This window comes from Bufo gargarizans, chromosome 1 (assembly GCF_014858855.1).
Source record: "Bufo gargarizans isolate SCDJY-AF-19 chromosome 1, ASM1485885v1, whole genome shotgun sequence".
Taxonomy (NCBI): domain Eukaryota; kingdom Metazoa; phylum Chordata; class Amphibia; order Anura; family Bufonidae; genus Bufo; species Bufo gargarizans.
This window is the reverse complement of record NC_058080.1, coordinates 137,567,866-137,584,201: the sequence shown is the minus strand read 5'-3', so window position 1 is coordinate 137,584,201 and position 16,336 is coordinate 137,567,866. Positions and strand designations below refer to the sequence as shown.

The following is a 16,336-nucleotide window of genomic DNA, read 5'->3' as shown; positions in this document are numbered from 1 at the left end:
GGTGGCAGTGCAGTGGCTTCCTGCGATGCCGCAATGCAGAGAGATCCGGCAGGCTGTTCCCTGCTGGATCTAAAAAGGGCCAGTTTGAAACTCGCCTTAGCCAACCAATAGCTATTAGCACACTTGATGTACCTCTCATCTGATGTTCAAAGGAGCAACTCATCCTGGCAAAGGTAAAGAGCAGGGCAGAAAGTGAAGTAACTGTACTGCAGAAGCGCTACTAGACCGCCAATCGGTACAAGCACTTTAGTAATACTGTTGTTTTACTGGTGAAACGCCAGTTCTGATGGGCTGAATCTTCTTGCCGATCACACATTCTGCAGATCCGGACTGTCTGTGACATTGTGTGTGGTTTCAAGTTACAATGGGCAGGAAAGACCATTGTATGTGAAGAAGATTGTATCCTGAGGTCATTGTAATTTGAAGGGCCACTAGTCCTGGTATAAAAATGTAGAGCCACAACTATATACTGATGTACACTTGCTAAAGATCAGTACTTAACCCCATTCTTCCCTGGCGCAGTGATAGTATGTCACAGCAAGCATCTTACTAGCATGAGCCACCTTGCAGTGATAGCTGTATTGTACAGTAAACACCCTGCTGTCACTACCGGGATTGAAGAGAACTCCAATTAGATGCAGCAGTGAGCGTGACATCTTAGCGGTTAGAGAGAGGCAAGCAACCCCTCTTTTACCCCATTAACCCTGCATTTGTGCCAATGGGTTCCCATGGCAGCCAGGGGATTAAAAATGGCACCCAAACATGCCATATGTGGGTGCCTTTGTCAGGACCTAATAGGCATTTTGACAGTCTTACTGTAGCTAAGAAAAAAAGACAATGCAACAGCACTATGCAAACACAAATAAAGTACAATAATGCCATAATTATAGAAAACACTCTGGTGCTAATGCTATGCTTATTTTGCAAATTTGAGATTCTTGGCAAATTCATTTTGTACAAAATTATTTGGGCCCATCTGCCAAACGTCAAGGTGATCTGTATAAGACGTGAACCTAACACTAAATACTACCTGTTATGTGCCTTAATGGCCACCATAAAATTCAGGGAGTGCAGGTTCCACATGCATGCTGGGTCCACTCTGCTTTTTACCATTTTTGGTGCCATAGCGGCCTCCATTAAATCCAGGGATGCAGGTACCAACATGCATGCTGAGCCCACTCTGTACTTCTCCTGGTGCCAAATGGCTTCCAATAAATACAATGAGGTCAGGCTACAACTGTATACTTACTCAAATTAAAATCAGCCTCTGGGGCAGACAGGCTGGTCAGGGGTGCAAGACCAACTGGAGTCAGCCACACCTCTAGCTCCAGTACAACTGCAAAAAAAGGGGGTCAGTCAGCACATCCCAATGTGCAGGTGCGCGCTGCCATGGCTAGAAACACAAAGAAAAAGGGCATCAAATAAACTGTAACTAAATTTAGTATTACTGTACTCACACTAACAGACTAAAGAATAAAGTTATCATGTACTTAATATTGCACGGTTAATGTAGTAAAATCAAAACCCCAAAAATGACAGAATGTCTGTCTGAGTTTCTTTCATATAGTCATCCCAAAAAACTATTAAAAGTTCAACATTATATGTACCTCAAAATGTGCGTTAAAAATACAACTCTTTCCATATACAGAAAGCCTTCATACAGCTAGGTCAGCAAAAAAATTAAACGTTATGGCTTTCGAAATGTGCAGATGAAAAAACAAAAAAATTGCCATGTCCTGAAGCCCAAAATAATCCATGTCCTTTAAGGAGGGTGGACAGGCAGTATATAGTGGTGACCTATTCTCGGGATAGGTCATCAATATCTGATCGGCGGGCGGGTCTGATACCAGCCATCTTTACCAATAAGCTGTTTGCTCTGTGCGAATGCTGCCTCCTCGTCATTACACTGTGCGATGTCTTTCTTGTAGTGGTGTTGTAGTGTAATTACAAGTTGAATGGAGCGAGTACTTGTGATCACACTGCACTGCCGAGACTTTCGAAACGATGGGAAGTGTAATGAGCATGACGCAGCACTCGCATGGAGCACTGCCTTCTGTTCAAACAGCTGAACGGCAGGCGTGTTGGACCCCACGCAGATCAGTTGGCCCCCTCGGAGATCAGATATTGACTTATATCCTGAGGATAGGTCATCACTATATACTGCCTGCCCAACCCCTTTAGGCCTCTTTCACACTACAGTTTTTTGCGTTGCGTATACGGTCCGTTTTTTGCGTTCCGTATACGGTCCGTATACGGAACCATTCATTTCAATGGTTCCACAAAAAAACGGAATGTGTTCCGTATGCATTCCGTTTCCGTATTTCCGTTTTTCCGTTCCGTTGAAAAGATAGAACATGTCCTATATTTGGCCGAGAATCACAGTCCGTGGCTCCATTCAAGTCAATGGGGCCGCAAAAAAAACGGAACACATACGGAAATGCATCCGTATGTCTTCCGTATCCGTTCCGTTTTTTGCGGAACCATCAATTGAAAATGTTATGCCCAGCCCAATTTTTAATATGAAATTACTGTATACTGTATTTGCCATACGGAAAAACGGAACGGAACAACGGAACGGAAACGGAACCACAACGGAAGCAAAAAACAGAACAACGGATCCGTGAAAAACGGAACGCAAAACACTGAATGCAACATACTGTAGTGTGAAAGAGGCCTTAAGGAGAACCTGTCACTATGAAATGCAGTGCAGTCTGCAGGCAGCAGGTTATAGAGCAGGAGGAGCTGAGCAGATTGATGTATAGATTTATGAGAAAAGATTCAGTAAAACTTGTCATTGATAAATTTTAAGGCTCATTTACACATTCAAACTAATTGGGCAATTATTGGGAAGGAACTGTTCCTTCCTGATAATTGCCGGCTTGTCCGCGTCGACGAGTGCTGTATTTACAGGCAGCAATCACCTTCACTGTATGTGGACGTGCGATGGCTACTGCATAGAGAGTCATTGATTCTGGGCAGCAGATCGCTGTTTACATGGCACATTTTGCTGCCCATGAATGATGATTTATGATTCCAGCACGGATAATAGAAGAACTGCACAACATAGTCATAAGAACAGGTGCTCCAGAAATATTATTACATTGAGAATGCAAGTAGTTACTAAAACAGACCTGTCAGGAGAGGGGACAGGTCCTCTCTGGGTAATTAGTGCTGACATCAGTTACTGCAGGGGATGCTCCCCACTGTGACATTTTCTTCAGTGTGAGATAACCTGGATCCTGTCCATCACTGGGCCCCTTGTGGTTTGCTGGAAGAGAACACAGTTTCCTAAGTAAATGTCAGAATGTGAAAATCATTACATACATTTAATATGTTAACAGTTTGTTGGGTTTAGACGGAAATATCTGTTGCAGAATTTGTGGTCACCTTGCCTTCATGTATTTTGACCTCTAGTGCGCCAGAACGGAAATCTTCTCCAGCCAGCGACCGGTGTAGCCTTCAGGTGTAATGTGTGTCAGTTGTCTGACACGCGTTATTAAAGGGGATGTCTCATGACAGACAATGGGGGCATATCGCTAGGATATGAACCCCAAACCTACTTCCCCTTCTAGAGTAACGTTAACCCATATACATAAGACTGCAAAACCAATAGAAGTATAGGTAGTTAACTAATAAATCACTTGGTAGTCACACCAAAAACATGATTATAAATACTAGCAGAAGGAACCGTCTTCACATGGTTATATTTCATCTATTTCATTTAATGTTTGTGTGTGTCGTTAACAGATATCAACAGTATCCCCCATAACAGTGTCCTCTACAGCACCCTGCTTCCTTAACAGTTAAAGAGGACCTTTCACCTGGAAAAACATTGTGAACTAAGTATCATGACATATACAGCGGCGCCCAGAGATCTCACTGCACTTACTATTATCCCTGGGCGCCGCTCCGTTCGGCCGCGATGTCCTCCGGTATCTTCGCTCACTTGGTTATAGTAGGCGGAGACTTAGCCGACTTGGTTATAGTAGGCGGAGTCTGCCCTTGTTCTGCTGGGCGTCTCCTTCTCCCAGGCTGTAGTGCTGGCCAATCGCAGCGCAGAGCTCACAGCCTGGGAGTTTTTTTTTCTCCCAGGCTGTGAGCTCTGCGCTGCGATTGGCCAACGCTACAGTCTAGGAGGAGAAGACGCCCAGTAGAACAAGGGCAGACTCCTCCTACTGTAACCAAGTCCCTGAACATACCGGTGGGCATAGCAGGAGAACGGAGCGGCGCCCAGGGATAATAGTAAGTGCAGTGAGATCCCTGTATATGTCAGGATACTTAGTTCACAATGTTTTTCCAGGTGAAAGGTCCTCCTTAACTCCACGGTCCCCCACCCCTTAACACTGCCCCCCCCCCCCCCACCTCCCACAGTGCCCAGCCTTCTTAAAATGAGACCTCCACAGCAGCCCGCCCCTTTAACAGTGAGTTTCACAGCAGCCCACTCCCTTGATGTTGACCTCCTCAGGGGCCTGCCCACTTAACAGTGACCTATACAGCACCCCGTCCCTTAACACTGACCTCCATAGGGGACCGTCCCCTTATCTATGACCTCCACTGTTCCCTGCCCCCTTAACAGAGACCTCCACAGCACCTGTCCCTTTAACAGTGACCGCCACAGTACCCCGTTCCCTTAACAGTGACCTCCACAGTACCCCGCTCCCTTAACAGTAACCTCGCAGTCCCCCCCCCCTTTAACAGTGACCTCCACAGCGGCCTGCCCCCTTAACAGTAACATCCACAGTGAAAGCCCCTTTAACAGTGACCTCCACAGCAGCCTCCCCTTTAATAGTGGCCCCTGCCCCCTTAGCAGTGACCTCCACAGCGCCCTGCCCCTTTAAGGCTAGGGCTACATGACGATATGTGTCGCACAACATTTTGTCGCAGCAATGTCTCGCAACAATTTTTATAATGATAGGCTATGACGTCACACTGCGACACGACAGTCGCAAAAAATTCATCCATAGACTGTCAGGGACAGGCAGAAACTCATTTTTATAATATAAGTGTTTAACAACATGATTGGCAGACACAAACTGGTTAAAAAGATTAAAAACAACACAGTTGTGGTGGCCGGACAACAGGATAGACATAAAGTGCAAACATACTAGGATGGTATTAGACACACAGCATAACACTGTAGATGTGGAAATATGTTGAATATATTAAATATACTGAAAAAAAGATATAATATAATAAATTTGTATATAGAAAGAAAGGCAATTGATAATACCAACCAAAGTGTGCAATCCCACATCAGGTCAGACCACCACCACCCCCCGACGCGCGTTTCGCCGTCAGCTTTCTCAAGGGGTAGTGGCTGGTGGGAGCAGAGCAGATGGTGCTATGGGTGGAGTGTTACTAGGTAGGTGACGTGTAATCCGTTAAATGCACTGCGCAAGTTCCTGTGCGCTCCGTGTCTTCCGGGTGCCGCAGGCAGCGGCTCATGACCGGTGGCGTGCTGAGATCATGGTGCTCCATATAGTAGGCAGTGGCCTATTTAATAGTCAATTGGAAACAGGTAACTGGGGTCCTTTTTGATTGGTCGAAACAGGATTTGGGACTATCTTATTGAGTTATGTTGGGTATTGGTGCATTTCTAATTAACTGATTACACCTACCCAGTAACACTCCACCCATAGCACTATAAATATCTGCTCTGCTCCCACCAGCCACTACCCCTTGAGAAAGCTGACGGCGAAACGCACGTCGGGGCGTGGTGGTGGTCTGACCTGATGCGGCATTGCACACTTTGGTATTATCATTTGCCTTTCTTTCTATATACATCCTTATGATATTATATATTTTTTGTAAGTATATTCTACATTGTTAGGCCTCATGCACACGACGTTGTTGTATTCAATTCAATGGGGCCGCAAAAGATGCGGACAGAACTCTGTGTGCTGTCCGCATCCGTTGCACCGTTCCGTGGCCCCACAAAAAAAATATAGCATGTCCGTTTTGCGGACAAGAATAGGCATTTCTACAATGTGCCGCCCGTTCCATTCCGCAAATTGAGGAAGGCACACGGGACGGCTTCTGTTTTTTGCGAATCCGCGGTTTGTGGACCGCAAAAAACGGCACGGTCGTGTGCATGTAGCCTTATGCTGTGTGTCTAATAACATCCTATTATTTTTGCACTTGCACTTTATGTCTATCCCTTTGTCCGGCCACCACAATTGTGTTCTTTTTAGCCAGTTTGTGTATGCCAATCATGTTGTTATTATGTGTCTAATAAAAAGTAATGGTATGATCATGTTTGTGGTGTGACTACTAAGTGATTTTATTATTTAACTACATATACTTCTATAGGTTTATCGCTACGATATGCCCCCATTGTCTGATAGGTTCATGCGCAGCTGCCCTCCATTAATTTTCTATTGGGCCAGCAAAAATAGCCGAGCACTGGCTCTGCTATTTCCGTCGAGCCCATAGAAGCTAGTGGGAGCGGTGCCCGGTCATGCGCGGTACGCTCCCATTCATTTCTTCATTTCTATGGGGAGCCGGCTTGGTGGTGGCCGGACTGGAGTCCTCCAGCCACTACTTTGCTGGGCTCTGTTCTCGATATAGGTGTGGGACCTGCACCTATAAGACAATGGGGGTATATCCTAGTGATATGCCCCCATTGTCTAAGATGAGACAACCCCTTTAAATGTGTCCACGCCTCGTCCATATTTTACCAAAGTGGTGCGCTAAATTTTGGCACAAACCGGGACTTGCGACTTTTCTACCTATGAAAGCTTAATAAATCTCCCCTTTTAGCCTGACATTGCAGTCATAGGTTTGTTCCTGCATAAGATTGGGAGCAGTCTTTATATTCTGTGGCCAGTAGGGGCAGCATTACATTGGTGTTCACATCTCTGACTGTAGGCATCAGCACTCTAATACACTAACACTAGTATAATACTAACATTGTAGCGCAAATAAACTAGTTAAAGGCTGTTCCATAGAAACAGCAGGTGGTGCTATACTAACAGTATCTGTCCATAATATCATTTTTTCCCTTTTGGAATGCAAAAAAAAAGTTCAGAATTTTAAGCTGAATTTAACTGTAAACAATATTTTTGGGGATAATCCCTTTAATGAAGAAGAATCCTATTTCATTTATCCCCAGTCTATAAATCCTGGTGTGATTATGCCGAGGATCAACAGTTATAACCTGGAAATCCTCTTCTTATTAATCTAAACTGTATTGTGTTATTTCTGGATCAGCGTTTGTCCTCACATTGGGATAAGTATTTGCTTGCTGGTAGCTATGCTGCAATCATCAGTATGTGGTCACAGACACTTGGCTTCGAGGAATAGGAAACCTTTTTATTGCACTAAATGGAACACAAGAATCCTAATAACTTTGCCTCGCGCCCCTTTGTGTTCCCTTTCCCATCTAGTGTTACACATAGAAAAGCACACGCACCATCATTCATTTATAATAAGCCAACGGGACACGGAGTGATTTTCAAGATGTACATCTGGCTTTTATATTTCTTGTATTTTCTTTCGGTTGATTTCACATGGTGAGGCCGTGCTCTTCCCTCCTCCAGGGTGTCCTTCCTTCAGGATTCTTTGGAATCTGTAGACAGAGGGATATTCATCATAGCATATAAATGGCTGACAATCACCGTTTAGACATCAGCTACTTTTTCTTATTTGTTATCAGTTTCGGCTTCTATGAAGCTCCCAAAAGAAAAGAGTTTTCTCAGAAAAGACTTGTGATGTGTCAACTAAACATGCAAGTTTGTAAAATAATGGTCGGCATTCTGGTTTTGCTTAGAGAGGTGCTCGGTGGTAGGAATGCATCAGTATCCACATAGAGAAAGTAACCACAGCACGCACTCATTTTAAAAGGAGATTCCTGTTATTAAGCCCGTTACAATAATGGGCACTAGAACAGTAGTGCGTAAACATTAGTAGTAACAGTCTATTTTAAATAGCAAGGGAATTTGACTACATTGTATTTCTTGTTTTATTTTATTTTCTGTCAAAAATATTTTGGCAAGAAGTCAAAAGTCAAAAAAACTGACTGGTGGCTGAGACTGCGGGCTCTGTGACTGGTGGCTGAGACTGCGGGCTCTGTGACTGGTGGCTGAGACTGCGGGCTCTGTGACTGGTGGCTGAGACTGCGGGCACTGTGACTGGTGGCTGAGACTGCGGGCTCTGTGACTGGTGGCTGAGACTGCGGGCTCTGTGACTGGTGGCTGAGACTGCGGGCTCTGTGACTGGTGGCTGAGACTGCGGGCTCTGTGACTGGTGGCTGAGACTGCGGGCTCTGTGACTGGTGGCTGAGACTGCGGGCTCTGTGACTGGTGGCTGAGACTGCGGGCTCTGTGACTGGTGGCTGAGACTGCGGGCTCTGTGACTGGTGGCTGAGACTGCGGGCTCTGTGACTGGTGGCTGAGACTGCGGGCTCTGTGACTGGTGGCTGAGACTGCGGGCTCTGTGACTGGTGGCTGAGACTGGTGGCGCTGAGACTGGTGGCGCTGAGACTGGTGGCAATCACAGATGGCTGGCACTGACTGTTGTGCTGAGACCACTGGCAGCAACTTGTGGCTAATACTGCTGGAGACAGCAGCTGCTGTGTGTGTGTCTGACAGGACTGTAATGGCGGCGCTCAAACTGACACAGCACACCATAATAACAGCGCACTGCTGTGGGCAGTCCAGAAGGCCTTAGGTGCGCCATGTTTTTATTGGCCGGCGGCGCGTTCATTTGGGCGGTCCGGGCGGCGTGTGGTTCGCTGTGTTTCTATTGGTGTCACTGTACCTCAGGTAACTGATGTCAGGAAATCAAGAAGGTTGGCTGAGGAATCAAACAGCCTCCTTGATTTCTCTTGATTCAGTGTTAATAGGGTTAATGACCACTTCCCTTTTCTCAGCTGTTGCTCAGTGGTCATAATTTCTACCCTTTATAGTCTCACCCCACCCTTCTGACTATGCGGTTGATAGTTTCATTTTGGTTTGGCTGAGCTGGTGTGAGATCCTCTTTGGTGTTCCTGTTCTTCCATCTCTACAGAAGTTAAGTGTTGTGTTTGTTTGTATTTCTTATATTCCCTGTTGTATCTGAGCCTGAGACAGAGTCTTCCATTCGTCCATCTGGGGAGGAATGGGTTGTCTCTTGTCCTATACGTATTCCAGGGCCTTATAGGGAAATCAGGGCCTAGGTATCCTGCTTATGAATATTCCTACCTTCAAGGTCTATTCATATTGATAGGTAGTCAGGGCCGGGATTAGGGTTGTCTAGGAGGTGACCTTTTTTCCCCCTAGTTTCCAGGCCCAGTTACTGTTCCCCTTCCCTCCTGTGTTCAGTGTGGAGATTCCCCCCCACACTGATCGTGACAATTGGCATGTATGCGTGTATGAGCACTTCAATAATCGGCACACACGCACGGACACAACGCAGGCACACAGGGCTTTTATTAGGTAGGATGAAAAGTTATACAAATCCCCAATATGCTGTGTGTTTTTCCATCGCCGTTTTCAAGATCTCTGCTTGCAGCTATACAAAAGGAACCCGAAGAGGTTTAGTTCTTGGTTCTGTGTGTCTGGAATGGAGGGATGGAAGGCATCTCCAAGAAAGATCGAAACCTGTTAGTGTTATCACGTCCTTATCACAGGAGGAGAAAGAAGATATGGTCCTCTATGCATGTAGACATGGGCATAAGTGCCATGTATGAACACTGTTAACTTTTAATGCATTTTTTTTACAAAATGTTAGGCTTTGATACAAATTTGCATGAAGGCGTCTATAATTGTAAAGTGCTAGGTGACCTTTAGTAGCTTTTTGTCTCAGTTTTAATAGATAACGGAATCTTTTGTTTCTGAATCAGTTTCTCTTGTTTGTGTTCAGTGTTGTACAGGGAACTGCCCCGGCTGTGATCAGCACTGTGGACGTACCCTGGGATGTCGGAATCACAAGTGCCCCTCCGTCTGCCACAGAGGTAAGATAGAACCCACTGGAATATAAAGGTATTTATGTATGATATGTAGTTATGCATTTCCGATATTACAGGTTTTGGTGGAAAACTTGAGCATTCTTCAGTAAATTGCAGTATGCACTAAACTACTTTTAAAATAATAATAATAATAATCTTGATATAGCGCCACCATATTCCACAGCGTTTTACAAATTCAGAGAGTTCATGTACAGAACAAAAGACATTCACAACATAACTGGCTAATATACAAACTGAAACACTAGGAGTGAGGGACCTGCTCGCAAGAGCTTACAATCGATAAAGGAAATAAGGGTGACACAAAAGGTAGTTGATTGTGATATGTAGTAGCCAAGCCACTAAAATGAAAATGATGAATGATATTTTCCTTATACTGACAGAGTTAATGTCCCAAACACTTAGGCAGCAGCTCCCGTCCCAGCCACCTCTCTGTACCTCGGTAGAAATCAATAAAACGGCTCCAGGAGCTGTTCAACATGGCAATGCTGAGCTTGAGCAGGGCTTTGGCAGTGCGCCTGCTCAGACAAACAGATAAGTGTTCACTCAGGAACAAGCACACTGCCAAAGGTCCTGTTCTGCCAATGCATATAATAGAAACATCTATTAGCTGAATCGGGAGCACACTCGTACAGGCAAGCGGTGTGATGATGTCACCGGAGTTCTGCTTGCCACTTCTGCGAATCAAACTTTATTGTACCGCCCTCGGCATATACACAAAGTGGCGGTGGAAAGTTATTGACCAGTTCAGATGGGATAACCCCTTTAAAGATATATTCCACATGATGTCCAGTAGATACTGTATGTTATGGGAGATATGCACCTACTCGATACCTCAACACTGCTTGTTGTGGAGGAAGAAAGATTCAGACAGTGAAAAATCCAACTTGTTTGGCACATCAGAGAGTTGTCGGCAAATCGGCTTTAGAGGAAACCAGAGATCTGGGAATGATGGTTCTCATTGAAGAGACCCAGCTGGTGTGTGAAGACTTTGGTTAGGTTCACATCTGCTTTACGGTATTCTGGCTATCTGTTCTGCTGGAGGAGCAGGCTACTAGAATTACCACATTGGCATAGCTGGACACCACCGGGCCCACTGGATCCCCATTCACTGTAATGGGATCCATCGAATGACCAGCATGAACGCAGACTTCTTTTCTTGCTGGTATCATTGGGGGCCACAGGACCGTAGGTATAGCTTGCTGCTGCCACTAGGAGGCGACACTAGGCTGAAAAAAGACTTAGCTCCTCCCCTGCAGGCTATACCCCCTCCAGCCTGGAGAGAGCATGCCAGTTTTTAGCTTAGTGTCGTAAGAGGCAGACCTCCCTGCCTTATGCAGGGGGCTTCCTTAATGGATTCTTTATTTTTTATTTTTCCTTTTAAGTTTGGGAAACAGAGTCGCCCAGCCGTCTCCATTGTCCCGGTGAGCAAGACCGGTGAGGGAATCCACCGCTGACTTCCCCTGCTTCCCGCCAGCCAAGGGGTCACCTAGGTCCATCAAAGAAGAAGACATGCCATACACCTGCCACTCCGGTGCCAGCTGCTGAGGAGGTGACCCTGCTGGAAAAGATGACCTTGCGGGTCATCTTAGGGAGGGTGAAGAAAAGAGGAAAAAGATAGGTGAGTACACGGGACTAGGTAAGTATGTGTACCCCTCTTCCCCCTCCTCCCCCTCCTCCCTCCCTGGCGGAAATAGTTCTTGGTTTTTATAGGGTCCACAGGCACCGGGCTCCATTTATGGTAGGCCAGGACCTCTATAGACCTTCCCTCTCCTCCTCCTGGTTACCTGGGCGCATAGGGGGTTAATGCCCCATATCCCCTGGCAGGCGCTGTTTATCACAGCGGGTGGCTGAGCGCTTCGTTGTGGACCTAGCGTCTGCTCTTATCGGACAGGCAGGGAGGGGAGCGCAGGATGCTTCCCGCTCCCTGTTTCTAGCCCCATGATTCGCCCTTTTTTCGAGAGCCATGCGTGCCGCTCCAGAACGTTTATGCACGCGCGATGCATTACTGGCGCAAATTGTTCCCGCCTAGCATCCCCCTCCTTCAGGAGCCCACTGAGCCCCGCCCCTGATCCTTAGTCAGCTTTAACCACTTCCTGGCCAGTCACCTCTTGGGGCTGACACAGGATTATCATATTGTCATTTATGTATGCAGTGCAGGTGCTCTAATCTGAAGAATTTAACACCTTCCAGCCTCCTGTCCACTTAAGGCTGGGAATCCCAGTTTATTTAAAAAACAAACAAAAAAACTGTCCTATCCCTCATAGAGGAGGACCTTTCATAGTTCCCAATCACCCTCCGGGGTCGTTTGGTTGATTGACACCGCCTGCTCACTCCAGTGGAGCATCTCCAGACTTTCCCAATCCACCCTTCGGGGTAGTTTGGTTGATAAAGCACCGCCTGCGCAATCTGGTTAATGGCCCTCTAGAATTCCCATTCCACCCCCGGGTAGTTTGGTTGATAGTTCCCGCCGACTCCGCCTGCAATGGATAGCGGCAAGATGAGAGGTTGAATTGCGCATAAGCGGCCCAGAGCAGGATATTTTCCTCCCCGGTCACCTCCGCACCGCCACCCTTCCTCCTCAGGGTCACGCTCAGACGCACCCTTCCTCCCTGGAGAGGTTCGGTCCGAGGGGGGATCACTGATTCGGACTCTGTCATGAACCCGAGGCAATCTTCCAAGATTACGTTTACGGTAGACAGCAGTGCTTTTCGTATGCAGTGCTCCCTTCCTTATCCGGAGTATTTGCGCTACTACCAGACACGGTACTTGCCTGAGGCATTACCTCCTTCCTTAGGTGGACTAACTGCACTAGCGTTGGCTTCAGTCCTGGCCGCAGGCGTTCCCCCCCCTTCCGTAGGTGGTGGAATTGCATTTCCGCGGGGTACAATACTTACCATATGCATTAGCCTCTTCCATAGGTGGCGTTATGGCATTATCACTGGTTTTAGTGTTTATTGTATGCATTCCCCCTCTATTAGGTGGAGTAATTGCACTCTCACCTGGTACAGGACTCGCCATATGCATTATCTCCGTCCATAAGCGGTGTAATTTCTCTGCCATTGGACTCAGTTCCTGCCATATGCATCACCCCATTCCTTAGGTGGTGTGCTTGCACTTCCTCAGGATACAGTCCCTGCCATATGCGTTTTTTCCCCCTTTGTGGTTGAGTGGTTGCACTACCACTGAGGCAGTGCTCGACGTAGGCATTGCCAAACTCCATTGGTGGGGTACTTCCAGTACCGTTGGATAAGATTCTGACTGTCTGGCTACCCCCTTCCTTAAGCGGAGTATTGCACTACCACTGGAGGTTATTTCTTCAGTCACATTGACATCTCCATGCTTACTGTTACATTACCCTTTCGTTTGTGATCGCTAACAGGGGGATAACTAAGCTTCTTGGGATGCTGCAATTCAATTATGCCATGGCTCTAGATGCCTTGGCTTCTTTGGTGCCCTGTACTCTTCACCTGATGGTATATGGGTGTCGCCAGTGGATACCGTGGTTATTCCCCGTTGTATCCTCTTTTCTTGCCGGTGCTGGTTTGGGGCATGAATATGTCACCCTCTGTCCTCTCAGGGGGTTACCCGGCAACACTTAAGTGTCCTAGAGACCCACATCTCCATGGGCCTCCACCGTTCCAATCGGTCATGGTATTTGTCCTCAACAATATGGAGTGCATACGCCATTGCACATAATATTGTGATTCCGCTCCAGCAAGTGGAGGGTTCCACTGACTCTGTATTCTCTAGCTCCACTCCCCCTTATCTGGGAAAGTGTTTATGCTGGCACTCTGGTTTAGCTACTACAGTGTGTTATCCTCCGCAGGTGCAGCTTTTACGCTGGTGCTAGGGGTTGTAGTTGTTGCAGTGGGGCGTCCCCCCTCGGGTAGGGGTTCTTCCCTAAAGCTAGCTTTGGCGGTTGCTCTTGTTCGGCGCCCTGGTCGAGTGTTTTAGGTTACCTCTACTTAACTGGGGCAGTATGGTTCCATGGCTTCTACGGCAAGTCCTCAGGCCTCCCTCTGAGTTTTGCACTGACGGGGCATGCTGTGGCTACTACGGTACAAGGGGTCTTTGCGTTGTCACAACATACTATGGTTCCTCCTCCACAGCTCCTTCGTTGGTGGCGGATTCTTCTAGCGCCGCATTCGGTGGCCTCTGCCGTGTGGCCCCCTCCTCATCTAGAATATGGTGCTAGCCATAGACTTGTGGCTCCCCTTGCATGGTTTCCTCCTTAGGCGGAGTTTGGCACCGCCACTATCATCCTGTGGCTTCTTCTGTATAGTGCCAGTCTCAGATGGGGAATGGGCTTTAGCCCTGGCCTTTTTTCTCCTTCCATCCTTTTCATTCTCCCGCAAGCCTTGGTGGCTCCTATGGTACTATTTTCCCCTCATCTGCATTGGCGCGGGGTATTGGTTCTGGTCTCGGCTGGTGGGCTGCAAAGCCTACCACATCCCTCTTTCTACAGGTGAATCCATCCCATTGGTCCTGGGGGTGCTACCTGTATCTACAATTAACTCTCTTACGACATGAGTTATGACTGTCATTTCAATTCGATGGTGGTCATACTTTTTCACTGCCCATTCTGTGGGTAGACTATGAGACTCGCCACGCCATGCAGAGCCGGGGGTGCTGTCACGCCTTACCATCACTGATGGACGTTTCGTTCCTGGAACGGAATACCTTTTATTTTCTTCTTACTCCTCGAGCTGAATGTTGCTTGTCTCTCCCTTCTGTCTACCTGGCCAGTAGCCATGCCTGACACTGCTCTGGAATCCCATCACTATTTCTTTCCTATGTGACCAGTGTCTGTGAAGGTTCTCATTTATCCAGGTCATGGTATATATCTGTAAAGAATAAATCAAGGCAACTGGACGTACTGTAGATTTCTTGAAAACGTTTCACTCTTCCAACGAGCTTTCTCAATTCTGAGTGATTGTACAAAAATTCTGGGAATAAATATGTAACTGAATCCACATCTGGTAATTATACCCAGCATTGGGTCGAAGGTGTTGATTCCATTATCCTAATTGGAGTCAGTAGGTGATAAAGACTTCCCAGAAAAAGGTGTCAAGACAGCATTGTATGTGGCAGACAATAGATGTCTAATCCCCCCACCTCTATTCAAGCTTGGCTTCTCCATTTTTACGTAGATTAGGATAATGGAATCAACACCTTTGACCCAATGCTGGGTATAATTACCAGATGTGGATTCAGTTACATATTTATTCCCAGAATTTTTGTACAATCACTCAGAATTGAGAAAGCTCGTTGGAAGAACAAGTGAAACGTTTTCAAGACATCTACAGTACGTCCAGTTGCCTTGATTTATTCTTTACAGATATATGTGACCAGTGTTTTCTCAGGTACTGGTGGGGTGTTGGACATCGTCATCGCACTCCATCCAGCGGGAGTCTTTCTCTTATCTTGGTCTGGTCGAAATTTCCATCGAGCAGTGTTGCCACATTGTCAATATATGGTCGCTGACGGAGCTCCTCACCGCCGGTGATTCTCACGTCAGTTTTACTTCTACCTATCTTAAATGTATTGGTTCTTTGGCCTGCGGTTGGGCGTGCCTGATTCAGGCGTTTTTCTCTGTGGTTTGTCAACCAGCTTCTCAGTCTCCCCGCAAGCATCTTTGGCTCTGGGGGCATCGCCTGCCAATTTACCGCTTCTGTGGAGCGTCTCTCTTTAGCAGAGGTGGATCCTGTGGGGTTTTGGTTCTGCTTCCAGGGTTCGGGACTTCCCCCTTTTCTTTCTGGGAAGGTGGCATTCCTGATGGCGGGCTTTTCCACCCAGCGAATTTGGGAGTTGGGAGCGCCTTTCTTGTACGTACGTTTTTCTTGTCAGGAACCCACATAAGGCAGGGCTCCGCCCAATACCTTCTTTTTTGCTGAAGGTAGTCGCAGCCTTCCACGTCTAAACGGACATTGTTTTCCCTTCTCTTTCCTTCTCCCTCGCACTCGAGAGAGTGAGCTCTCCATCAGAATGGATTGGGGCTCGCAGGTTTGCTTGTCCATGACTAGCTCTTTCCGCGGTGCGGATTCTTACCTAGTCATTCCTGGTGGTCCTTGAAAGGGCTTGATGGTCTCCAAGGGGCGTTTCCAGGTGGCTCTGTTGACAGTTGCTTAGGCATTCCGCTCCCGGGGCAAGGCACCGCCCAGTAGAGTTTCGGTACACCTGACCAGCGGTCAGCTCTTCTTAGGTTCATTTTCACCATGCATCAGCTTTGCATTTGTATAAGGCAGTGTCTTGGTCTTCCTGGCGCACGTTCACCAAGTTTTGCCAGGTGCTTCCTAGGAATCGCCAGTGCTGCTCCGGGCCGCAGGGTCTCGCAGGCAGCAGTGTATTAAGCATTGTCAAGGGTGCTATTTCCATGGGCGTGGATTTTTT

The 16,336-nt window shown here is 47.0% G+C and overlaps 1 protein-coding gene across 2 annotated transcripts in view; it reads left to right on the top strand.

Moving 5' to 3' along the window:
* Positions 1 to 16,336, top strand: part of NFXL1 (nuclear transcription factor, X-box binding like 1) — an 87,565-nt gene that overhangs the window by 25,005 nt on the left and 46,224 nt on the right. For both annotated transcript variants that reach the window (XM_044298863.1, XM_044298854.1), the window contains exon 12: positions 9,841 to 9,931. In XM_044298863.1, the coding sequence (XP_044154798.1) occupies positions 9,841 to 9,931 (91 nt within the window). The remainder of the gene's footprint in view (positions 1 to 9,840; positions 9,932 to 16,336) is intronic.